This window comes from Ahaetulla prasina, chromosome 5 (assembly GCF_028640845.1).
Source record: "Ahaetulla prasina isolate Xishuangbanna chromosome 5, ASM2864084v1, whole genome shotgun sequence".
NCBI lineage: Eukaryota > Metazoa > Chordata > Lepidosauria > Squamata > Colubridae > Ahaetulla > Ahaetulla prasina.
The window spans coordinates 3835459-3859446 of record NC_080543.1 but is presented as its reverse complement, the minus strand read 5'-3'; the positions used below and the strand labels follow the sequence as shown (position 1 = coordinate 3859446).

Here is a 23988-nt window from a genome sequence, read left to right as displayed (position 1 = left end):
CAAAAAAAGTCAAGGGCAACTTCCAATTTCATTTCTAGCAAGGACATGCATTGCAAAACTACACAGGCCGTCCTTGTATTACGACCACAGACTGAGTCCAAAATTTCTGCTGTTAAGCAAGACAGCGGTTGGGTGAGCTTCACCCCATTTTATCACCTTTCTTGCCACCGTTGTTAAGTGAATGACTGCCGTTGTTCAATTAGCGACACGGTTGTTGAGTGAATCTGGCTTCCCCCTTCACTTTGTTTGTCAGAAGATTGCAAAAGGAGATCATGTGACAAACCACCACCCCTCCCGCCCCGGGACACTGTGACCGTCGTAAATACGAGTCGATTGCTAAGTGTCCAAATTTTGATCACATGACCCCCTTGGGGAAGGCTCGCAACGGTCGTTAAGTGTGAAAAATGGTCACTTTTCTTCAGTGCGGTTGAAATTTTGAACGGTCACTAAGGGACGTTTTGTAAGCCGAGGACTTCCTGCATTTTAAAATTAAACGGGGCAACACACTGAGAATGGCCAAGAAAAGGGAAAGGGAAGAGCACAGGAAACGCAGACGAGAATATAAAAGCAAAAAAACAAAAAACAAAAAACGGGGTGTGTTTTTTTTTTTGTCTTGCAATGTTAGATTTTACTTTAAAAAACAAACAAACCAAAAATCCCCACTTTGGGCTCTTAAGTCACACACACACATATATATATATGTTTTCTGAGGTTTTCGCGGGTGTCTGTATGTAGGTCTTTGGTTATTCGGGTTTTCTCCCATGTAAAATTGGAAGTGTCTTGGCGACGTTTCGACGAAGTCTCATTCATCATCTTCAGGCTTCAGCTTCGTGCTTCTGGGAGCAATGATCTGATGATCACTGCAATGATCTCAATGAGCTGCGATCACACATTGCTCCTAGAAGCACGAAGCTGATAACACCAGCCTGAAGATGACGAATGAGACTTCGTCGAAATGTCGCCAAGACACTTCCAATTTTACACGGGAGAAAACCCGAACAACCAAAGACCTATCTATCTATCTATCTATCTATCTATCTATCTATCTATCGTCTGTCTGTCTGTCTATCCTATCTATCTGTCTATCATCTCTCTCTATCCATCCATCCATCCATCCATCCATCCATTCCATATCTATCTATCTATCTATCTATCTATCTATCTATCTATCTATCTATCTATCTATCTATCTATCTATCTATCTATCTATCTATCTCCAGGAAAGCCAATCTTTTTATAGCAAAGGCTGGTAGGCAGGAAGAAAAACGGGAAGTTTTTAATCCTCTCCCATCCCTGCGCCTGCCCAACTTCATTAGGAATTCAGGCCGAGGAGGAACGTTGGGAAAAGTCCAGGTTTCACAAAAAAAAAGAAACTGAGGCAGGGAGCCAAAAGGAAGAAGGGGAGGGAAGGGGAGAGTGAGTGCAATTCTCTCTGCTGGCACCTTGGCACAAAGGGCCCTTAAGGCCAACTTTCCTCGGATTGTTGGGGGGGCAATAAGTTGACTTTGTATATAAATATACAAATAGGATGAAGACTATTGCTAACATAGTGTAAGCCGCCCTGAGTCTTCGGAGAAGGGCGGGATATAAATGCAAATAAATAAATAAAAAAAAAAAAGACCAAGAGATGCCACGCTCGGGTTTCGGGCAAACTCTCCGTGCTTCGTCTTCCTCCCCATTCGCATGGAGGTCACTGTCCGAACCGCGCATTTGGACTTCGGTGGCCAAGGGATCCCTCCGATGGAATCCCACCAGATCGAAAATGACACTCCCCGATTGTAACTTCCAATAGAAGAGAATAATCTCTCTACCTCAGGGTGGAACTGGGGTGGGGGGAGACGGGGCTTGGTTGCTCTCTGAGCCTGGGGTTTTTCTTGGAGACGTTTCACGACCCAGCTAGGGAACGTCATCGGTGTTAAGACAGGAAGGGGGGAGGAGGAGAAAGACAATGGGGGGGGGCAGGAGGAGAAGGTGGAGGAAGAGGAGGACTAAGAGGGGCCCTAGGTGCTCTCTTGAGGTTGCTGGTTTTCTTGTAGACCTTTCATGACCCAGCTAGGTAACATTGTCAGTGCTAGACAGGAGAGGGGAGGAGGAAAAAAAACAATGGGAGGAGGAGATAGAGGAGGGGGAGGACAACAATACCCGTGGGATCCTTGGTATTTTCTGAGCTTGCTTGTTTTCTTGCAGATGTTTCATTACCCAACTAGGTAACATCAGCAGTGCTGAGACGGAGTGGGGTTGGAAAAGGAGGAGGAGGAGGAAGAAGAGGGAGAGGAGGAGGAGGAAAAAGAGGAGGGGGAAAAGAGGAGGAAGAGGAGAACTGTGGGCTCCTTGGTGCTCTCTGAGCTTGGTTGTTTTCTCGCAGGCGTTTTATTACCTAACCAGGTAACAACATCGGTGCTAGAAGAGAGTGGGGTTTGGGGCAGGAGGCCTAATTGATGAGTTCCCAAAATATAGTCACATGACCACGGGGTGGTGGTGAGAAAGTGGCCATCAAGGCCCTTTTCTGGAGTCCGTTATAACTTCAAACGGTCACTAAGTGACTGGTCATAAATCAAGGACCATTGGTTCGGCCCAGCCCTTAAAAAAAAAAAAAAGAACGATTCAAACAATGCAATCGTAGATATACGAGGCGGGCTCTGAAAATACTGTTTCAACCTGGCTGATCAAACCCAAATATTTGCTTCTCTGAGCCAGCAAGGGAGATGGAAACGGGTGCTCTGGAGACCCGCGGAGGGGCTGGGAAGAGAGGCCGAATCTTACCAAGTGTGAAGAGCCGTTACTGGCCATGGCCGGGAGGTTGGCCCACCGCTCGTTCTCCAGCTCTTCCATCACTTGGTTCATTGCACTTTTCAGCCAGGTGTCCACCGAAACGCCAATCTGCTTCAGGAGGTCGAGGCGAGCTTCGGCCTTCAACTTTATGATCTAAGATGACAGAAAGGGAGAGAAAGAGAGAGAGAGGAAGGGAGAGAGGGAGGGAGGGAGGGAAAGAGAGAGAGGGAGGGAGAGAAAGAGAGAGAGAAAGAGAGGGAGGGAAAGAAAGAGAGGGAGGGAGAGAAAGAGAGAGAGAAAGAGAGGAGGAGAAAGAGGAGGAGGGAGAAAGGGAGAAAGAGGACAGAAAGAGAGGGAGGAGAGAAAGAGAGACAGAAAGAAAGGAGGGAGAGAGAAGAGAGGAGGAGAGAAAGAGGGAGAAAGAAAGGGAGGAGAGAAAGAGGAGAGAAAGAGGAAGGGAGAAGGGGAGAGAAAGAGAGGGGGGGAGAGAAAGAGAGACAGAAAGAAAGGGAGGGAGAGAAAGAGAGGGAGGGAGAGAAAGTGAGAGAGAAAGAGAGGGAGGGAGAAAGAGAAAGAGAGAGAAATCAAGGAGGGAGGGAAGAAGGAGAGAGAGAGGAGGAGAGAAAGAGAGAAAGAGAGGGAGGAGAGAAAGAGGAGGAGAGGGAGAAAGGAGAGAAAGAGGACAGAAAGAGAGGGAGGAGAGAAAGAAAGAGAGACAGAAAGAAAGGGAGGGAGAGAAGAGAGGGAGGAGAGAAAGGAGAGAGAAAGAGAGGAGGAGAGAAAGAGGGAGAGAAAGAGAGGTGGGAGAGAAAGAGGGAGAAAGAAAGGGAGGGAGAGAGAGAAAGAGGGAGAGAAAGAGAGGAGGGAGGGAAGAAGGAGAGAAAGAGAGGAGGAGAAGTGAGAGGAGAAGGGAGAGAAAGAGAGAGAGAAAGAGGGGGAGGGAGAGAAAGAGAGGGAGGGAGAGAAAGAGGGACAGAAAGAAAGGGAGGGAGAGAAAGAGAAAGAGGGAGAGAAATCGAGGGAGGGAGGGAAGAAGGGAGAGAAAGAGAGGGAGGGAGAGAAAGTGAGAGAGAAAGAGAGGGAGGGAGAGAAAGGAAAGAGGGAGAGAAAGAGAGGGAGGGAGAGAAAGAGAGGGAGAAAGAGAGGGAGGGAGAGAAAGAGAGAGAGAAAGAGAGGGAGGGAGAGAAAGAGGGACAGAAAGAGAGGGAGGGAGAGAAAGAGGGAGGGAGAAAGGGAGAGAAAAAGAAAGGAGGAGAAAGAGAAAGAGGAGGAGAGGGAGGAGGAAGAAGGAGAGAAAGAGAGGGAGGGAGAGAAAGTGAGAGAGAAAGAGAGGGAGGGAGAGGGAGGGAGAGAAAGAGAGGAAGGAGAGAAAGAGGAGAGAAAGAAGGAGAGAGAAAGAGAGAGGAGAAAGAGGGAGGGAGGGAAGAGGGAAAGAGAGGAGGAGAGAAAGTGAGAGAGAAAGAGAGGGAGGGAGAGAAAGGAAAGAGGGAGAGAAAGAGAGGGAGGGAGAGAAAGAGGGACAGAAAGAAAGGAGGAGAGAAAGAGAAAGAGGAGAGAAAGAGGGAGGAGGAAGAAGGAGAAAGAGGAGGGAGAGAAAGGAAAGAGGGAGAGAAAGAGAGGGAGAGAAAGGAAAGAGGGACAGAAAGAAAGGGAGGGAGAGAAAGAGAAAGAGGGAGAGAAATCGAGGGAGGGAGGGAAGAAGGGAGAGAAAGAGAGGGAGGGAGAGAAAGTGAGAGAGAAAGAGAGGGAGGGAGAGAAAGAGAGACAGAAAGAAAGGGAGGGAGAGAAAGAGAGGGAGGGAGAAAGGAGAGAAAGGAGAGGTAGGGAGAGAAGAGGGAGAAAGAGAGGGAGGGAGAGAGAGAAAAAGAGGGAGGGAGGGAGAAAGGGAGGGAGGGAGAGATAGAAGGAGAGAGAGAGGGAGGGAGGGAGAGAAAGAGAGAGGAGGAGGAGAGAGAGAGGGAGGAGAGAGAGAGGAGGAGAGAAAGGAGAGAGAAGGAGAGGGAGGGAGAGAGAGAGGAGAGAGAGAGAGAGAGAGGAGAGGAAAGAGAGAGAAAGAGGAGGAGAGAGAGAGAAAGAGAAAGGGAGGAGAGAAAGAGGGAGAGGGAGGAGGAAGAGAGAAAGAGAGGAGGGAGAGAGAGAGAAAGAGAGAGAGAGGAGAGAGGAAGAAGGAGAGAGAAAGAGGAGAGAGAGGAGAGAGAAAGAGGGAGGAGAGAAAGAGAGGGAGAGAGGGAGAGAGAGAGAAGAAAGGGAGAGGAGAAAGAGGAGAGAGAGGAGGAGAAGAGAGGGAGAGAAAGAGAGGGAGGGAGAGGAGAGAGAGAAAGAGAGGGAGAGAGAAAGAAAGAGAGAGAGAAAGAGAGGAGGGAGAGAAAGAAGAGGGAGAGGAGAGAGAAGAGAGGGAGAGAGAGAGAGGAGAAAGAGAGAGAGAGGGAGAGAAAGAGAGAGGAGAGAGAGAGAGAGAAAGGAGAGAGAAAGGAAAGAGAGAGAGAAAGAAAGGAGAGGGAAGAGGAGAGAGAGAGAGAGAGGAGAAAGTGAGAGAGAAAGAGAGGAGAGAAAGAGGAGAGGAGGAGAAGAAGTGGGAGAGGAGAAAGAGGGAGGGAGAGGAGGAGAAGAAGTGGGAGAGGAGAAAGAGGGAGGGAGAGGGAGGAGAGGGAGAGAGGAGGAGAGGGAGAGGGAGAGAAAGAGGAGGAGAGAGAAAGAGGGAGGGAGAGGAGAGAAGAAGGGAGAGAAAGAAAGGGAGGAGAGAGGAGAGAGGAGAGGGAGAGAGAAAGGGAGGAGAGGGAGAGAAAGAGGAGGAGAGAAGAGGGAGGAGAGAAAGAGAGGAGGAGAGGAGGAAAGAGGGAGAGGAGAGAAAGGAGGGAGAGAAAGAGGAGAGAAAGGGAGGGAGAGAGAGAAAAAGAGAAAGAGAGAGAGAGGGAGGGAGAGAAAGAAGGAGAGAGAAAGAGGGAGGGAGAGGGAGAGAGGAGGAAAGGAGAGAGAAAGGAGGAGGAGAGAGAAAGAGGGAGGAGAGAAAGGAGAGGAGAAGAGAGGGAGGGAGAGAGGAGAAGAGGGAGAGAGAGAAAGAGGGAGAGAAGAGGAGAGAAAGAGGGAGGAGGAGAGGAGGAGAGAGGAGAGAGAAAGGGAGAGGAGAAAGAGGAGGAGAGGGAGGGAGAAGAAGGAGAGAGGAGAAAGAGGAGGAGAAAGGAGAGGAGAGAGAGGAGGAGAGAAAGAGAAAGAGGGAGGAGAGGGAGAAGAAGGAGAGGAGAAAGAGGGAGGAGAGGAGGAGAGAAGTGAGAGGAGAAAGAGAGGAGAGGAGGAGGGAGGAGAGGGAGAGAAAGGAGGGAGAGGGAGGGAGAAGAGAGAGGAGAGAAAGAGGGAGGAGAGGAGGAGAAGAAGGAGAGAAAGGAGGGAGAGGGAGGAGAGAGGGAAGAGAGAAAGAGGAGAAAGAGAGGAGAGGAGAGAAGAGAGGAGGGAAGAAGGAGAGAAAGAGAGGAGGAGAGAAAGGAAAGAGGACAGAGAAAGGGAGGAGAAAGAGAAAGAGGGAGAGAGAGAGGAGGGAAGAAAGGAGAGAAAGAGGGAGGGAGAGAAAGGGAGAGAGAAAGAGAGGAGGAGGAGAAAGAAAGGGAGAGAAAGAGAGGGAGGGAGAAAGAGGAGAGAAAGAAAGGAGAGAAAAAGAGGGAGAGAGAGAAAGAGGGAGGGAGGGAAGAAGGGAGAGAAAGAGAGGGAGGGAGAGAAAGAGAGAGAGAAAGAGAGGGAGGGAGAGAAAGGAGAGAGAGAGGAGAGAAAGAGGGAGAGAGGGAGGGAGAGAAAGAGAAAGAGGAGAAAGAGGGAGAGGAAGAAGGAGAGAGAGGGAGGAGAAAGGAGAGAAAGAGAGGAGGGAGAGAAAGGAAAGAGGAGAGAAAGAAAGGAGGGAGAAAGAGAAAGGAGAAAGAGGAGGAGAAAGGGAGAGAAAGAGAGGAGGAGAGAAAGGAGAGAGAAAGAGAGGAGGAGAGAAAGGAAAGAGGGAGAGAGAGGAGGAGAGGAAAGAAAGGAGAGAGAGGAGAGAAAGAGAAAGAGGAGAGAAAGAGGGAGGAGAAGAAGGGAGAAAGAGAGGAGGAGAGAAAGGAAAGAGGGAGGAAAGAAAGAGGGAGAAAGAGAAAGAGGGAGAGAAAGAGAGGAGAGGAAGAAGGGAGAAAGAGAGGAGGAGAGAAAGGAGAGAGGAAAGAGAGGAGAGGGAGAAAGGAAAGAGGGAGAGAAAGAAAGGAGGAGAGAGAAAGAGGGAGAGAAAGAGGAGAGAGAAAGAGGGAGGGAGAAAGGAGAGAAAGAGGGAGAAAGAGAGAGAAAGAGAAAGAGGGAGAGAAAGAGAAAGAGGGAGGAGAAGAGAGAGAAAGAGGGAGGAGGAAGAAGGGAGGAAGAGAGGAGAGAAAGAGAGAGAGAAAGAGAGGAGAGGAGAGAAAGAGGGAGGGAGAAAGGGAGGGAGAGAAAGAGAAAAGAGGGAGAGAAGAGAAGAGGGAGAGAAGAGGGAGAGAGAGAAAGAGGAGGAGGAAGAAGAGAGAAAGAGAGGAGGGAGAGAAGTGAGGAGAGAGAAAGAGAGGAGGGAGAAAGAAAGGGAGAGAAGAGAGGAGGAGGGAAGAAGGAGAGAAAGAAAGGAGGGAGAGAAAGAGAAAGAGGGAGAGAAATCGAGGAGGGAGGAAGAAGGAGAAATCGAAGGAGGGAGGAAGAAGGAGAGAAAGAGGGAGGGAGAGAAAGTGAGAGAAAGAGAGGGAGGAGAGAAAGGAAGAGGAGAGAAAGAAAGGAGGAGAGAAAGAAAGAGGGAGAGAAATCGAGGGAGGGAGAGAAAGAGGAGGAGAAAAGGGAGAGAAAGAGAGGAGGGAGAAAAGAGGACAGAAAGAAAGGAGGGAGAGAGAGAAAGAGGAGAAGAGAAGAGGGAGAGAAAAAGAGGGAGAGAGAGAAAGAGGGAGGGAGGGAAGAAGGGAGAGAAAGAGAGGGAGGGAGAGAAAGTGAGAGAGAAAGAGAGGGAGGGAGAGAAAGGAAAGAGGGAGAGAAAGAGAGGGAGGGAGGGAAGAAGGGAGAGAAAGAAAGGGAGGGAGAGAAAGAGAAAGAGGGAGAGAAATCGAGGGAGGGAGAGAAAGAGGGAGGGAGAAAGGGAGAGAAAGAGAGGGAGGGAGAGAAAGAGAAAGAGGGAGAGAAAAAGAGGAAGAGAGAGAAAGAGGAGGAGGAAGAAGGAGAGAAAGAGAGGAGGAGAAAGAGGAGGGAGGAGGAGAGAGGAGGAGGGAGGAGGAGAGAAGAGAGGAGGAGAAAGTGAGAGAAAGAGAGGAGGGAGAGAAAGGAGAGGGAGAGAAAGAGAGGGAGAAAGGAAGAGACAGAAAGAAAGGAGGAGAGAAGAAAGAGAGAAAGAGGGAGAGAAAGAGGAGGAGGGAAGAAGGAGAGAAAGAGAGGAGGGAGAGAGAGAGAGAAAGAGAGGAGGGAGAGAAAGGAAGAGGGAGAGAAAGAGAGGAGAGGGAAGAGGATGAAAGAAAGGAGGGAGAGAAAGAGAGAAGAGGAGAGAAACTGAGGGAGGGAGGGAGAAGGGAGAGAGAGAGGAGGGAGAGAAAGGAAAGAGGGAGAGAAAGAAAGGGAGGGAGAGAAAGAGAAAGAGGGAGAGAAATCGAGGGAGGGAGAGAAAGAGGGAGGGAGAGGAGAGAGGAGGAGGAGAAAGAGAGCAGGAGGGAGGGAGAGAGAGCAGAGGAGGAGAGAAAGTGAGAGAAAGAGAGGAGGAGGAGAAAGGAAAGAGGGAGAGAAAGAAAGGAGGGAGAGAAAGAGAGGGAGAAAAGAGGAGAGGAGAGAAAGAGGGAGGGAGAAAGGGAGAGAAAGAAAGGAGGAGAGAAAGAGGGAGAGAAAGAGGGAGAGAAAGAAAGAGGGAGGAAAGAGAGGAGAGAAAGAGGGAAAGAGGAGAGGAAGAAGGGAGAGAAAGAGAGGAGGGAGAGAAAGAGAGAGAAAGAGAAAGAGAGAAGAGAGAGAAAGAAAGGAGAGAAGAGAGAGAGAGAGGAGAGAAAGGAAAGAGAGAAAGAGAAAGAAAGAGAGAGAAGAGAGGAAAGAAAGGAAAGAGAAGAGAGAAAGAGAGAGACAGAGGAGAGAAAGGAAAGAGAGAGAAAGAGAGAAAGAGAGAGAAGAGAGGAGAGAGAGGAAGAGAGAAAGGAAAGAGAGAAAGAGGAGAGAGAAGAGGAGAGGAAAGAAAGGAGAGAGAAGAGAGAAGAGAGAGAGGAAAGAAAGAGAAAGAAGAGAGAGAGAGAGAAAGAAAGAGAGAGAAGAGGAGAGAGGAAAGAGGGAGAGAGAGAGAAGAGAGAAAGAAGGAGAGAAGAGAGGAGAGGAGAGAGAGAAGAGAGGAGGAGAGAAAGGAAAGAGGGAGAGAAGAGAGGGAGGGAGGAAGAAGGAGAGAAAGAAAGGAGGGAGAGAAGAGAAAGAGGAGAGAAAGAGGAGGGAGAGAAAGAGGAGGAGAAAGGAGAGAAGAGAGGAGGAGAAAGAGAAAGAGGGAGAGAAAAAGAGGAAGAGAGAGAAAGAGGGAGGGAGGGAAGAAGGGAGAGAAAGAGAGGGAGGGAGAGAAAGAGGGAGGGAGGGAGGGAAAGAGAGGGAGGGAGGGAAGAAGGGAGAGAAAGAGAGGAGGAGAGAAGAGAGAGAAGAGAGGAGAGAAAGGAAAGAGGAGAGAAAGAGGGAGAGAAAGGAAAGAGGACAGAAAGAAAGGAGGGAGAGAAGAGAAAGAGGAGAGAAATCGAGGAGGGAGGAAGAAGGAGAGAAGAGAGAGGAGAGAAAGGAGAGAGAAGAGAGAGGGAGGAGAGAAAGGAAAGAGGGAGAGAGGAGGGAGAGAAAGAGGACAGAAAGAAAGGGAGGAGAGAAAGAAAGAGGGAGAGAAAGAGGGAGGGAGGAAGAAGGAGAGAAGAGAGGAGGAGAGAAAGGAAAGAGGGACAGAAAGAAAGGAGGAGAGAAGAGAAAGAGGAGAGAAATCGAGGGAGGAGGGAAGAAGGAGAGAAGAGAGGAGGAGAGAAAGGGAGAGAGAAGAGAGGGAGGAGAGAAAGGAAAGAGGAGAAAGAGGAGGGAGAGAAAGAGGAGGAGAAAGGAGAGAAGAGAGGAGGGAGAGAAAGAGGGACAGAAAGAAAGGAGGAGAGAAGAGAAAGAGGGAGAGAAGAGAAAGAGGAGAGAAAGAGGGAGAGAGAAAGAGGAGAGGGAGGAAGAAGGAGAGAAGAGAGGAGAGAGAAAGAGAGAGAGAAAGAGAGGGAGGGAGAGAAAGAGGGACAGAAAGAGAGGGAGGGAGAGAAAGAGGGAGGGAGAAAGGGAGAGAAGAGAGGAGGAGAGAAAGAGGGAGGGAGAAAGGAGAGAAAGAGGGAGGAGAGAAGAGAAAGAGGAGAGAGAAGAGAAGAGAGAGAAAGAGGGAGGGAGGAAGAAGGGAGAGAAGAGAGGAGGAGAGAAAGAGGGAGGGAGGGAGGAAGAGAGGAGGAGGGAAGAAGGGAGAGAAAGAGAGGGAGGGAGAGAAAGGAAAGAGGGAGAGAAAGAAAGGGAGGGAGAGAAAGAGAAAGAGGGAGAGAAATCGAGGGAGGGAGAGAAAGAGGGAGGGAGAAAGGGAGAGAAAGAGAGGGAGGGAGAGAAAGAGGGACAGAAAGAAAGGGAGGGAGAGAAAGAGAAAGAGGGAGAGAAAGAGAAAGAGGGAGAGAAAAAGAGGGAGAGAGAGAAAGAGGGAGGGAGGGAAGAAGGGAGAGAAAGAGAGGGAGGGAGAGAAAGAGAGAGAGAAAGAGAGGGAGGGAGAGAAAGAGGGAGGGAGGGAGAAAGGGAGAGAAAGAGGGACAGAAAGAAAGGGAGGGAGAGAAAGAGAAAGAGGGAGAGAAATCGAGGAGGGAGAGAGAAAGAGGGAGGGAGAAAGGGAGAGAAGAGAGGAGGGAGAGAAAGAGGGAGGAGAGAAGAGGAGGGAGAAAGAGGGAGAGAAAGAGGGAGAGAGAGGAGAGAGGAGAGGGAGAGAAAGGGAGAGAAGAGAGGAGGAGAAAGAGGGAGAGGAGGGAAGAAGGAGAGAAGAGAAGAGAGAGAGAGAGAAGAGAGAGGAAAGAGGGAGGGAGGAAGAGAGGAGGAGGAAGAAGGGAGAGAAAGAGAGGGAGGGAGAGAAAGAGGGAGGGAGGGAGGGAAAGAGAGGGAGGGAGGGAAGGAGGGAGAAAGGGAGAGAAAGAGAGGGAGGGAGAGAAAGAGTTTGATTTTTATTTTGCATTTACTCTTTCTTATGAATAATTCAATGCTGCAAACATACCTAATACTCCTTCTTTCTCTTTCACTCCCCGCCCCCCACAACAACCCTGCGAGGTGGCCTAGGCTGTGAGAGAGGGACTGGCCCTAAACCACCCAGTTGGCTTTCATGCCTAAGGCGGGACTAGAACTCCCCGTCTCCCTGGGATTGGCCCAAAGTCAACCCGCCAACTTTCGTGGCTAAGGCGGGACTAGAACTCAATGTCTCCTCGTGATTGGCCCAAAGTCAACCAGCTTGTATATAAAGAGAAAGCAAACCCCTCTCCCTTCTAGAATTGATGATGTTCCCTACTTGGGTCATGAAACGTCTGCAAGAAAACAACCCAGCTCAGAGAGCACCAAGGATCCCGCAGCCCCCTCCTCCTCCTCTACTTCCTCCTCCTCCTCCTTTTCCTCCTCCTCCTCTCTTCTAGCACTAATGATGTTCCCTAGTTGGGTCATGAAACGTCTGCAAGAAAACAACCCAGCTCAGAGAGCACCAAGGACTCCACAGTTGTTGTCCTCCTCCTCCTTTTCCCTGCAAATCCCACTTTCTTCTAGCACTGATGATGTTACCTAGTTAGGTCATGAAACGTCTTCAAGAAAACAACCCAGCTCAGAGAGCACCAAAGACCACACAGTCATTCCCCTCCTCCTCCCTTCTAGCACTGATGAGTTTGGTAATGAAACATCTTCAAGAAAACAACCCAGCTCAGAGAGCAACAAGGACCCCACAATCCTCCTCCTCCTCCTCGTCTCCCTTCTAGCACTGATGATGTTACCTAGTTGGGTCATGAAACGTCTTCAAGAAAACAACCCAGCCCAGAGAGCACTGAGGACCTCACAGTTCAACCCTGTGCTACAAATATTCTCTTCCATAGGCGTCTGAATCTCAGATATTAGACAGAAGTCTGAGAACTTTGACCTGTGGTGAATGTGGTGGATTGTGGCCTGGATTCCCAGGGAGGAGGAAGAGAACGAGGAGGAGGAGTTGCATTCCAGAAGGCCAAGAAATGGCGAAGCTTGGATACTTTGGTTGGGAGAAAGCGAATTCGAAGGAAGGCTCATCCTTAGCGATCCTCAGACTCTGTCTTGGGGGATGAAATCAGCTGCTTTAGTTTAGCCAAGATTTCAGATCGATGCTCACAGACCTCTCATCGATCAGATTGATCGGAAGGATCTCGGAAGCTGGACGTTGGCACTTTTATCAGCAAGTACGTTGGGACAGCCTCCCTCGGGCCCGCTGCCTCTCGGCGGCTGCTCCCGGCTGACCAGATTTTCTCTCTCCCTGCCTCGCAAATACTTTTGAGTTTGTTCTTGTTCCTGGACTCAACGGCGTTCCCTTAGAAGGATCTGCGATTCTCCTCACTTCACCCGCAGGGCTTCTGCCTGATCAATATTTGGGTCAGGTGACTTGGCCATTATCCCATTACATGCGAAATCACATGTGATTTATGCCCTGGGTGAATGTAAGGTCATTGGTGCCCTCTGAGCTTGGTGGTTTTCTTGCAGACGTTTCGTGACCCAACTAGGTTACATCATCAGTGGTAGAAGGGAGATGGGTTTGCAGAGCGGAGGAGGAGGAGGAGGAGGAGGGGTAGGATAATGATTGTGGGGTCCTTGTTGCTCTCTGAGCTTGGTTGTTTTCTTTGGAGACCTTTAATTACCCAACTAGATAATATCATCAGTGCTAGAAGGGAAAGGGGTTGTGGAAAGGAGGAGGACTGTGAGGTCCTTGCTGCTCTCTGAGCTTAATTATTTTCTTGCAGATATTTCATTACCCAACTAGGAGATGACATCACTGCTAGTAGGGAGTTGGGATTATGGGGGGAGGAGGGGGAAGATTTGGGGGGTCCTTCATGCTCTCTGAGCCTGGTTGTTTTCTTGCAGACGTTTCATTATCCAACTAGGTAACATCATCAGTACTAGAAGTGGGAGGAGGAGGAGAAGGAGGAGGACTGTGGAGTCCTTTGTGCTCTCTGGGTTTGGTTCTTTTCTTGCAGACGTTTCGTGACCCAACTAGGTAACATCATCAGTACAAGAAGGGGGGAGGAGGAGGACAACAACAACAACTGTGGAGTCCTTGATGCTCTCTGGGTTTGGTTCTTTTCTTGCAGATGTTTCATTACCCAACTAGGTAACATCATCAGGACTAGAAGGGAGTGGGGTTTGCTCATCCGTCTGGAACCCACACCACATCTCTGACATTAATACTATCGAACGCGTCCAGAAATATTTTATTAGAAGAGTTCTTCGCTCCTCCAAAAACAACAAAATACCTTATACCACCAGGCTTGAAATCCTGGGATTAGAAAACTTAGAACTCCGCCGACTCCGACATGACCTGTGTTTAACACACAGAATCATCTATTGCAATGTCCTTCCTGTTAAAGACTACTTCAGCTTCAATCGCAGTATAACAAGAGCAAACAATAGATTCAAACTTAATGTTAACCACTTCAAACTTGATTGCAGAAAATATGACTTTTGTAACAGAGTTATTAACGCTTGGAAATGCACTACCTGACTCTATAATCTCTACTCAAAATCCCAAAATCTTCAACCAAAAACTGTCTACTATTGACCTCACCCCATTCCTAAGAGGACTATAAGGGGCGTGCATAAGAGCACAAAAGTGCCTACCGTTCCTGTCCTATTGTTCTCTTCATTATAGTATTATATGCATACCTTTACTTATATATACTTTTTCTCTCATGATGAATTATTGTTTATGTTGATGTTTGTATATACTGTTGTGACAAAATTTAAAAAAAGGGAAAGGGAAGAAGAGCATAGGAAACATAGATGAGAATATAAAAGCGGAAAAAACTGGTTTTTTTTTTTTTTGTCTTGCAATGTTAGATTTTACTTTAAAAAATAAACAAACCAAAAATCCCCACTTTGGGCACTTAAGTCTTTTTAAAAAAAAATCTATCTATCTATCTATCTATCTCCAGGAAAGCCAATCTTTTTATAGCAAAGGCAGGTAGGCAGGAAGAAAAACTCTCTGGGTTTGGTTCTTTTCTTGCAGATGTTTCATTACCCAACTAGGTAACATCATCAGGATGAGAAGGGAGTGGGGTTTGCTCTCGTTTTATATACAAGTGCCTTGCTCTGCCAACGTTGGTGGTACTCTCCTGGAGCGTTCCTTCTTTAGGCTGTTGCTTACTATTTGACTGTTGCTCTGAGTTGATAGCTCCTTGATTGGGGTATTGTTCACTGCTTGACGGTTGGTCTTGGTGTCAATCACAGCTTAGCTGGGGTGCTGGCTGCTAGCAAGGAGGCACCGTCCTCATTTAGCTTTTCGGCTGCCTCTTTTGACACAGGGTGTAAATGTCATTTATCTCTATGTGCCGGTCGATGGCTGATCGTGCCCGAGTGCCAGGCTTTCAGGGTGAGGGAGTTGCTTTGGATGTCACGTAACGTCCTTGGATGGCTTTCTCGGGGATCAGACCTTCAGACAGGAATAGGACCACCGCACAGCTCCCACCCACTCAAAAGATTTCACCGACCATGGTGTCAAGAAAAATCAAAGGACAATCATAACATTTTTTTTTGACTAAGTTCTGGAATCACGTACGGATGAGATGGATTTATATGCCAAAAATGGCTCCACAATTTTGCTCGCATATTCTATGGGAAGCTTTCCTGCTAAAATATAATAAAATATAAAAAATATAAATATAAAACATAAAAAATAATTGCTACCAACCTGCCTTCCATTGAGGACCTGTATACTGCACGAATCAAGAAGAGGGCCGTGAAAATATTTACAGACCCCTCGCATCCAGGACATAAACTGTTTCAACTCCTACCCTCAAAACGACGCTATAGAGCACTGCACACCAGAACAACTAGACACAAGAACAGTTTTTTCCCGAAGGCCATCGCTCTGCTAAACAAATAATTCCCTCAACACTGTCAAACTATTTACTGAATCTGCACTACTATTAATCTTCTCATCGTTCCCATCACCAATCTCTTTCCACTTATGACTGTATGATTATAACTTGTTGCTGGCAATCCTTATGATTTATATTGATATATTGACCATCAATTGTGTTGTAAATGTTGTACCTTGATGAAGGTATCTTTTCTTTTATGTACACTGAGAGCATCTGCACCAAGACAAATTCCTTGTGTGTCCAATCACACTTGGCCAATAAAAAATTCTATTCTATTCTATTCTATTCTATTCTATTCTATTCTATTCTATTCTATTCTATTCTATTCTATTCTATTCTATTCTATTCTATTCTATTCTATTCTAAAAGCGAGCCCTGGAACCAAGGAACAAAGATTCCACCGCTTGGTCAGCGCATATTTTACGCAGGGACCCAGGACTGCCCTACGCAAACTAGGTTACTTTTAGACCCAGGGGGAATGCATGGGAGGACCAAGGAGCAAAGGTCAGAGGAAGTTTTCTTGGGAAAGTGCCCAGACATGACTTTAACCTCAGAGCCGATTTTTCAATATTGCTTATCGCTGAAGCGTAGGAATACGTGACTTGAGATCTCCCCTTGGAGGCCGTTCCCACGGGGGCACACTTTTCCACGGAGGGCAGAATAAATAGGATCCTCGCCCACGTAAGAGGGAATCCGTGCCACAACCAGCTCACAAAGCTTAAGGAGGGAGAGAAAAAAAACCAAAAACCCAACAGAGGACCAATTGCGGATGGGACTGGGTGCAAATATGGATGAGCTGAGCGCTACCCTAAAAGTGACACGTTCATCCATCCACCGGTCTTTCCCAATTTGCAACAGACCTCTGCAGGAGGTCTGATTACACCTCCTATGAGCCCCAGCCAAGCTATAATAAATGCTGAAGAAATACGGGTATTTTAGTCCAATAAATCTGGAAGGGGGATTTTACACTCAAAGCATTTTTATTTTTAAAGGGAGCAAAAGCTATTTTCCGCTTACGTGCGCCACCACTGCGGAAAAACCTGCATGGGAAGACAGCATTAATAGCGACGTGCCTTTAAAGGTACGCCTTATTTGTTCCTACCAGTTGGTCCCTCAATTGTGTTTTCAATCATACTGACACTACTCGGTTGCAGGGGTGAAATGCTACCGGTTCGGATCGGTTCGCCAGAACCGGTAGTAGTAAATGCTACCGGTTCGCCCAAACTGGTAGTAAAAAAAAAATGCTACCGGTTCGGATGAACTGGTATTTCTGACAATCAGTTGTGCTGCCAACTCAGTAAGCTCAAACTGCCCAAGGAGCTGCTGATTCAGTTCTATAGAGGAATTATTGAGTCTGTCATTTGCACCTCTATAACTGTCTGGTTTGGTTCTGCAACCTAACAAGAAAAACACAGACTTCAGAGGATCATTAGAACTGCAGAAAAAATAATTGCTACCAACCTGCCTTCCATTGAGGACCTGTATACTGCACGAATCAAGAAGAGGGCCGTGAAAATATTTACAGACCCCTCGCATCCTGGACATAAACTGTTTCAACTCCTACCCTCAAAACGACGCTATAGAGCACTGCACACCGGAACAACTAGACACAAGAACAGTTTTTTCCCGAAGGCCATCACTCTGCTAAACAAATAATTCCATCAACACTGTCAGACTATTTACTGAATCTGCACTAATATTAATCTTCTCATCGTTCCCATCACCAATCTCTTTCCATTTATGACTGTATGACTATAACTTGTTGCTGGCAATCCTTATGATTTATATTGATATATTGATCATCAATTGTGTTGTAAATGTTGTACCTTGATGAAGGTATCTTTTCTTTTATGTACACTGAGAGCATATGCACCAAGACAAATTCCTTGTGTGTCCAATCACACTTGGCCAATAAAAATTCTATTCTATTCTATTCTATTCTATTCGCTCAAAAGCAGGAAATGGATTTTTGCTAACGGTTCTCCGAACCAACTGCCACCATTGCTACCAGATCAGCTGATCCGGTCCGAACCGGGAGCGTTTCAGTCCTGGTTCTGTGCATGCACAGAAGCGCCGTGCGAGTGCTCACGGTTTCGAAGATAAGTGAAACCCACTGCTGTGACACAGCTGTTAATCTACCTACAAGAACTGTATGGTGGCCTTCCTTGCACTTCTGCGATCATCCTTCCATACGTAAAAGCTCAAGCCGCACACCTGGCATGTAAAATGCAACTGGCAGCTATAGGTGGCAGCCAAATGTAGCCTTAAATACCTACATTTTGTTGGGAGTAGATGGGAGTCAGAGACCCTGGCACAATTCTCAAAAAAGAGAATGTGATCCAGGAAATGCTTGGGGAGAGAGGGAGGGAGGAAGAGAGACAGAGAGAGAGAGAGAAGGGAGGAAAAAAGAGAAAGGAAAAGAGGGAGACAAGAGAATGAAAGCAAAAGAGAGAGAAAGAGGAAGGGAAAGAGAGAGAGAAGTGAGAAAAAGGAAAAAAGAGAGGAGAGAGAAAGAGAATGAGAGGAGAGAAAGGGAAAGAAGAAGAGAAGAGAGAAGAAAGAATGAGAGGAGAGAGAGAAGAGAGAAAAGACACAGAGAGAGAGAGAGAGAGAGAAGAGAGAATGAGAGAGAGAGAAGGAGAGAAGAGAAGAGAGAAGGAAGAATGAGAGGAGAGAAAGAGAGAAGAGAGAAAAGACAGAGAGAGAGAGAGAGAGAAAGAGAATGAGAGGAGAGAGAAGGAGAGAAAGAGAAGAGAGAAGGAAGAATGAGAGGAGAGAAAGAGAGAAGAGAAAAACAGAGAGAGAGAGAGAAGGGAGAAAGAGAAAGAGAAAGAAAGAGAGAATGAGAGGAGAGAGAAAGTGAGAGGAAAATGAGAGAGAGAGAGAGAAGGGAAAAAGGAGAGAAAGTGAGAGCGAGAAAGAGAGAACGAGAGAGAAAGAGAAGTGAAAAAGAGAGAGGAGTGAGAAAGCAAGAAAACGAGAAGAAAGAGAGAGGGAGGAGGGAGGAGAGAGAGAAAAACTGTTGGCTTGTCACAAACGTGATATCTCAGTTCCCTATAAATAGTCTCCCAGGGAACCTTTGCAGATCACACATTTTATCTGAGAAATTGTGTTTTCCACTCCCCGGAGAGTCAGCCAAATTCTATTTCTCGCTGTCTTGCTGTTCCTTCTCCCAGAAGGAAGAAAGAAACCTTGACAATCAATCTACCGCTTCTCCACCTTGGCGACTGGTTCAGATGGGTGAGACTTCAACTCCCAGAATCCTGCCGGCCAGGAAAGTTGAGAAACCGCTGCCATAAATCCTTACCCGTTTAAAGCAGGAGGAAAGGAATGCAAAAAATTAAGAGCTTGTGTGTCATTTAAAACAACCACAACAACCACAGCCAGAAACGTCAAGGATGCAGCCCAAAGGGAGGTGGGGTCCTGCTGAAGATTTTTTTCTCTTTTTTTTTTTTTAGGTTCCACGTTGTTTATTTTAAGTTTACCAAAATATAAAAGTACAAAGCAAAATGAGAGGGAGGGGGAAAAAGTGGGAACGCAAAGGAAGAAAAAGGGAAAAGTCCCTGCTGTAAAATTGCATTGAGGGTCTAACCCAGGGGTCTCCAACCTCGGTCCCTTTAAGACTTGTGGACTTCAACTCCCAGAGCTCCTCAGCCAGCTTTGCTGGCTGAGGGACTCTGGGAGTTGAAGTCCACAAGTCTTAAAGGGACCAAGGTTGAAGACCCCTGCTCTTGGCAACCTTAGGACTTGTGGAGGTCAACTCCCAGGATTCTTCAGGAATGAAGGAGGTCTTCTGGGCGTTGAAGTCCACAAGTCTTAAAGGGACCAAGGTTGGAGACCCCCTGGTCTAACCAACCGATCAACAGTGGCACCCAGAAGCCAGTTCTTACCTCGGCTTTGCGAATGTTCTCCCTGGTTTCGTCGATCTTCTGCTCCAGCTCCACTCGGTTCTGTTCGGTGGCCACCGGCCCGTGGCACTCCAGCTCGTCCAGGGTCTGCCGAAAAAAGGGAGCAGAAAAACATTTAGCATTTCAAGAGAGGAAATCCGAAGAGATTCGAAAATGGATCGTTCGCTTCTTAAGCTGGCGTTCCTTTTTCGAACTCTAGGAGTTCGAGATACGTGCTGGTCTTTGGGACTTCCTCCCCCCACCACCCCCCACAAGAGCGCAAGAAGCCAGGGAATGGGGGGCTGGGCTGAGAGAAAGGAGGGGGGGGCAGGCCTAGAATTTTCCAAGGACCTCCAATGGCTGGAAGGGGATTGTAACTTGGGTCTCCTCGGTCTAGGAAGGAAGGGAGGGAGGGAGGGAAGGAGGGAAGAGATTGTGGAGAAGAGAGGAAGGGAAGGGAGGGGAGGGGAGGGGAGTGGAGAAAAGAAGGGAAGAAGAAAGAAAGAATGTGGAGAAGGAAGGAAGGAGACAGGAAAAGAAGGAAGGAAGGAAGAGAGGAGAGGAGAGAAAGGGAAGGAACGAAGAAGAAAGGAAGAGTGTGGAGAAGGAAGGAAGGAGAGAGGAAGGGAAGGAAGAAGGGAAGAGAGTGTGGAGAAGAGAGGAAGGGGAAGGGAGGGGGGAAGAAAGGAAGAGAGGAGAGGAGAGGAAGGAAGAAGAAAGGAAGAGTGTAAGGAAGGAAGGAAGAGTGTGGAGAAGGAAGGGGAAGAGTGTGGAGAAGGAAGGAAGGAAGAAGAGGAGAGGAGAAGAAAGGAAGGAAGGAAGGAAGAAAAGTGTGGAGAAGGAAAAAAGTAAGAGTGTGGAAAAGGAAGGAAGGAAGGAGAGAGGAAGGGAAGGAAGAAGGGAAGAGAGTGTGGAGAAGAGAGGTGGGGGAAGAAAGGAAGTGAGGAGAGGAGAAGAAAGGAAGGGAAGGAAGGAAGAAAGAAAAAAGGAAGAGTGTGAGGAAGGAAGGAAGAAGAGAGGAGAGAAATGGAAGGAAGGAAGGAAGAAGAAAGGAAGGAAGAAGAGGAGAGGAGAAGGAAGGAAGGTAGGGACCAAAGTCATCTGAGTTTTCTTGGCTAATCAGGGTTTGATTGCGAGTCTCTTCGAGGCAAACTCTTTCACTTCCTTGTCAGTCTTCAGCCTGATGCCTTGCATAGAAGCTGGACTTCCAATCCCAGCATCCCCTGCCTGCACCGACTTACCCGCTGGCTGTGGACGATGTTCTTGTGCTCCCGGGCGACGCGAGTCGCCCACTTTCTGGCTTCCTTGTTCAAGCTGTGCTCTTCGGTCGTCCCCGTCTCAGATTCCAGTTGCCGACTCTGAAATACAGACACGGAAAACAGGAAGAGCGTGAAGGGGTGGATTTCTTGGACAAAATCCCTCTGCTCTTTCCAGAATCGCCTGATTTCTTTTTTTAAAAATTAATATTATTATTATTTTCCGGCCCTCTAAACAAAAGCTTTTCCCAGTTTCTTGCTATCTGCAGTTCCGAATAACAAGACAATGTCAAACACAGGAAAAGCCTTGTTTGTTCACGACCTTGGTGGCTGGAAAAGGAGGAGGGGAATGGAAAACTGAACAGTTTGTCCTTTTTTTGGGAAAACAACAGGAGGGAGAAAGGAGGGAGGAGAGAGAGAGAGAGAGAGGAGAAGAAAGGAAGGAAGGAAGGAAGAAAAAGTGTGGAGAAGGAAAAAAGTAAGAGTGTGGAAAAGGAAGGAAGGAAGGAGAGAGGAAGGGAAGGAAGAAGGGAAGAGAGTGTGGAGAAGAGAGGTGGGGGAAGAAAGGAAGTGAGGAGAGGAGAAGAAAGGAAGGGAAGGAAGGAAGAAAGAAAAAAGGAAGAGTGTGAGGAAGGAAGGAAGAAGAGAGGAGAGAAATGGAAGGAAGGAAGAAGAAAGGAAGGAAGAAGAGGAGAGAAGGTAGGAAGGTAGGGACCAAAGTCATCTGAGTTTTCTTGGCTAATCAGGGTTTGATTGCGAGTCTCTTCGAGGCAAACTCTTTCACTTCCTTGTCAGTCTTCAGCCTGATGCCTTGCATAGAAGCTGGACTTCCAATCCCAGCATCCCCTGCCTGCACCGACTTACCCGCTGGCTGTGGACGATGTTCTTGTGCTCCCGGGCGACGCGAGTCGCCCACTTTCTGGCTTCCTTGTTCAAGCTGTGCTCTTCGGTCGTCCCCGTCTCAGATTCCAGTTGCCGACTCTGAAATACAGACACGGAAAACAGGAAGAGCGTGAAGGGGTGGATTTCTTGGACAAAATCCCTCTGCTCTTTCCAGAATCGCCTGATTTCTTTTTTTTTATATTAATATTATTATTATTTTCCGGCCCTCTAAACAAAAGCTTTTCCCAGTTTCTTGCTATCTGCAGTTCCGAATAACAAGACAATGTCAAACACAGGAAAAGCCTTGTTTGTTCACGACCTTGGTGGCTGGAAAAGGAGGAGGGGAATGGAAAACTGAACAGTTTGTCCTTTTTTTGGGAAAACAACAGGGAGGGAGAAAGGGAGGGAGGGAAAGAGAGAGAGAGAGAGAGAGAGGGAGAGAGAGAAAGGGAGAAAGAAAGAAAGAAAGAAAGAAAGAAAGAAAGAGGAAGGAAGGAAGAGAAAGAAAAGAAGGAAAGGACATGGAGAGAGAAAGAAAAGGGCAGGAAGGGAGAAACAGGAGAGGAGGGGAGGAGAGGAAGGAAGGAAAGGCCATGGGAGGGATCGAGGGAAGGAAAAGAAAGAATGAAAATGAGAAAGAAAGAAAGAAGAGAGAGACACAGAAAGAAAGAGAGAGAGAGAGAAACAAAGAAAAGGAAAGAAAAAAAGAAGGAAGGAAGGAAGGAAGGAAGGAAAGAAAGAAAGAAAGAAAAAAGAAAGAAAGAAAGAGAGGGAGAGAAAGAAAGGGGCAGGGAGGGAGAAACAGGAGAGGAGGGGAGGAAGGAAGGAAGGAAAGGCCATGGGAGGGATGGAGGGAAGGAAAAGAAAGAATGAAAATGAGAAAGAAAGAAAGAAGAGAGAGACACAGAAAGAAAGAGAGAGAGAGAGAAACAAAGAAAAGGAAAGAAAGAAGGAAGGAAGGAAGGAAAGAAAGAGAGGGAGAGAGAAAGAAAAGGGCAGGGACGGAGAAACAGGAGAGGAGGGGAGGAGGGGAGGAAGGAAGGAAGGAAAGGTCACAGGAGGGATGGAGGGAAGGAAAAGAAAGAATGAAAATGAGAAAAAAGAAAGAAGAGATAGACACAGAAAGAGAGGGAGAGAGAGAGAAAGAAAAAGAAAGGGAAGGAAGGAAGGAAAGACGGAGGAAGGAAGATAGAGAGGGAGAAAGAAAGAAAGAAAAAGGGAGGGAGGGAGGAAAGAAGAGGAGAGGAGAGAAGGGAGGAGAGGAGAGGAGAGGGAAGGACTTGCAAGATTAAAATTGGGTTTCTTTCAATCCAACTGAGAGATCTGTGACACATTAACGAGTCATTTTAGAAGCCGCAGAAGGGATCCTTTCTGGCCACAGGCGAGAAAGATCATCTGGGCAGCCTTAACGCTCGAGAGATCCAATCTCTTCCCTTCCGCAGGGTGGCGTGTGCCCCAAAGTCGCAACAGATCGGGAAACAACACCAAAGGGTTTGTGCGGAAATCCCGACGTACTTACCAACCCGGTCCATGCATTTATACCCCCAAGAAAAAAGTGGGGGTTTTAGACCCACCCACCCTACCCCACCCACCCACTCCCCACCCGTCAAGCACATGCAATGGAGTCTCGGTGTGCAGCTAGGGACAGCTTGGTTCTCACATCCCGAACTCGCCCATCGAGAAAGGAGATGCGACAACCGTTATCTTTGGCACGTGATTCCTTATCGAAAGGAAGGGAACGTGTGAAAGGGACGAGGGAGGGAGGGAGAGCAGCATTCCAACCCAAATTCCTGAGTATCTCCCCCAAATAATAATAATAATAATAATAATAATAATAATAATAATAATAATAATAATAATAATGATGATGATGATGATAATAATAATTGTGGAACAACCAAGGGCAGAGAGAAAGCCACACAGCAGGAGCAGCAGGTGCTGGGAAATTCAGACAGCGAGTTCTCGCAGCACAAAGGAAGTAGAAAATTCGAACCTCCTGTCTTAATAATTTTTGGCTTCTGTCTTCTTTGTGCCAACAAACTATCTTGCACAGGCAGGTATGAAATATGTCCTAAAACGAAAGAGGAACATCTCACACCTAAAACCCGGTCTCGAAACCTGGCCGAATTCTTCACGGGAAGAGCAGGAGGAGTCTCCAAACCGTGGCCCCTTTAAGAGCTGCGGACAGCCCACTCCCCACCCGGGGAATTCTGGGAGTTGAAGTCCGCAGCTCTTAAAAGTGGCCAAAGTTGGGCGCCATATTGCTTTAAAGCATCTACTAGGTAGTCCTCGACTTACGACCGCAAAGGAGCCCAAAACATTTTCCAGTGTTACGCGAGGTATTTGCTCAAGCGACTTTTGTCCTGTTTGACGACCATTCCTGCCACCGTTGTTAAGCGAATCGGTGCAGTTGATAAGTTAGCCGCCCGGGGGTTTAAGGGAACCTGGCTGGTCAGAAGGTCGCAAAAGGGGATCACGTGACCCCAGGGACACGGCAAGCGTCGTATTTATGAGTCAGCTGTGTCCGAATTTTGATCGTGGGACCATGGGGATGGTACAACGGTCGTTAAGTGTGAAGAGGGATCACAAGTCCCTTTTTTTCCAAGGCCGTTGTAACCTTGAATGGTCGCTAAACGAACGGTTGTAAGTCGAGGACTACCTCTACTAAAATGGCAAAGGTGCGGCTATTTCAAAAAGCCAGCAAAACAAAATTATTATCGTGATAATAAACTGGCGATTTGCAGGAATTCCCTGTGCGCAGAAACATGGTAGTTGCGTCTAAAAGCCAAAGATGTCTTTATTTCTAAAATCATCTGCATGGGCTAACTTCTTGACCTGGATGAGATGGCTTGATTTAAAAGAATAACAGAGTTGGAAGGGACCTTGGAGATCTTCTAGTCCAACCCCCTTGCTTGAGCATTAGTTCCTTCCTCCTCAAAACAGAATCACAGAGTTGGAAGGGACCTCGGAGGTCCTCTAGTCCAGCCCCCCTGCTAAAGTAGGAGACCCTACGCCAGTGTTGGCGAACCTTTTCGGCACTGAGGGCCGAAACGGGAGCGCGTGTGTGAGTGCGGGGAGCACCAGAAACAG

At 47.6% G+C, this 23988-nt stretch overlaps 1 protein-coding gene across 1 annotated transcript in view; it reads right to left on the bottom strand.

Moving 5' to 3' along the window:
* The window catches only part of FCHSD2 (FCH and double SH3 domains 2), a 212883-nt gene that overhangs the window by 20607 nt on the left and 168288 nt on the right, over positions 1 to 23988 (bottom strand). The window contains exons 10-12 of the mRNA XM_058185398.1: positions 20881 to 20997; positions 18764 to 18868; positions 2764 to 2925 (exon numbers count right to left, since the gene is read on the bottom strand). Coding sequence (XP_058041381.1) covers positions 2764 to 2925; positions 18764 to 18868; positions 20881 to 20997 — 384 coding nt within the window. The remainder of the gene's footprint in view (positions 1 to 2763; positions 2926 to 18763; positions 18869 to 20880; positions 20998 to 23988) is intronic.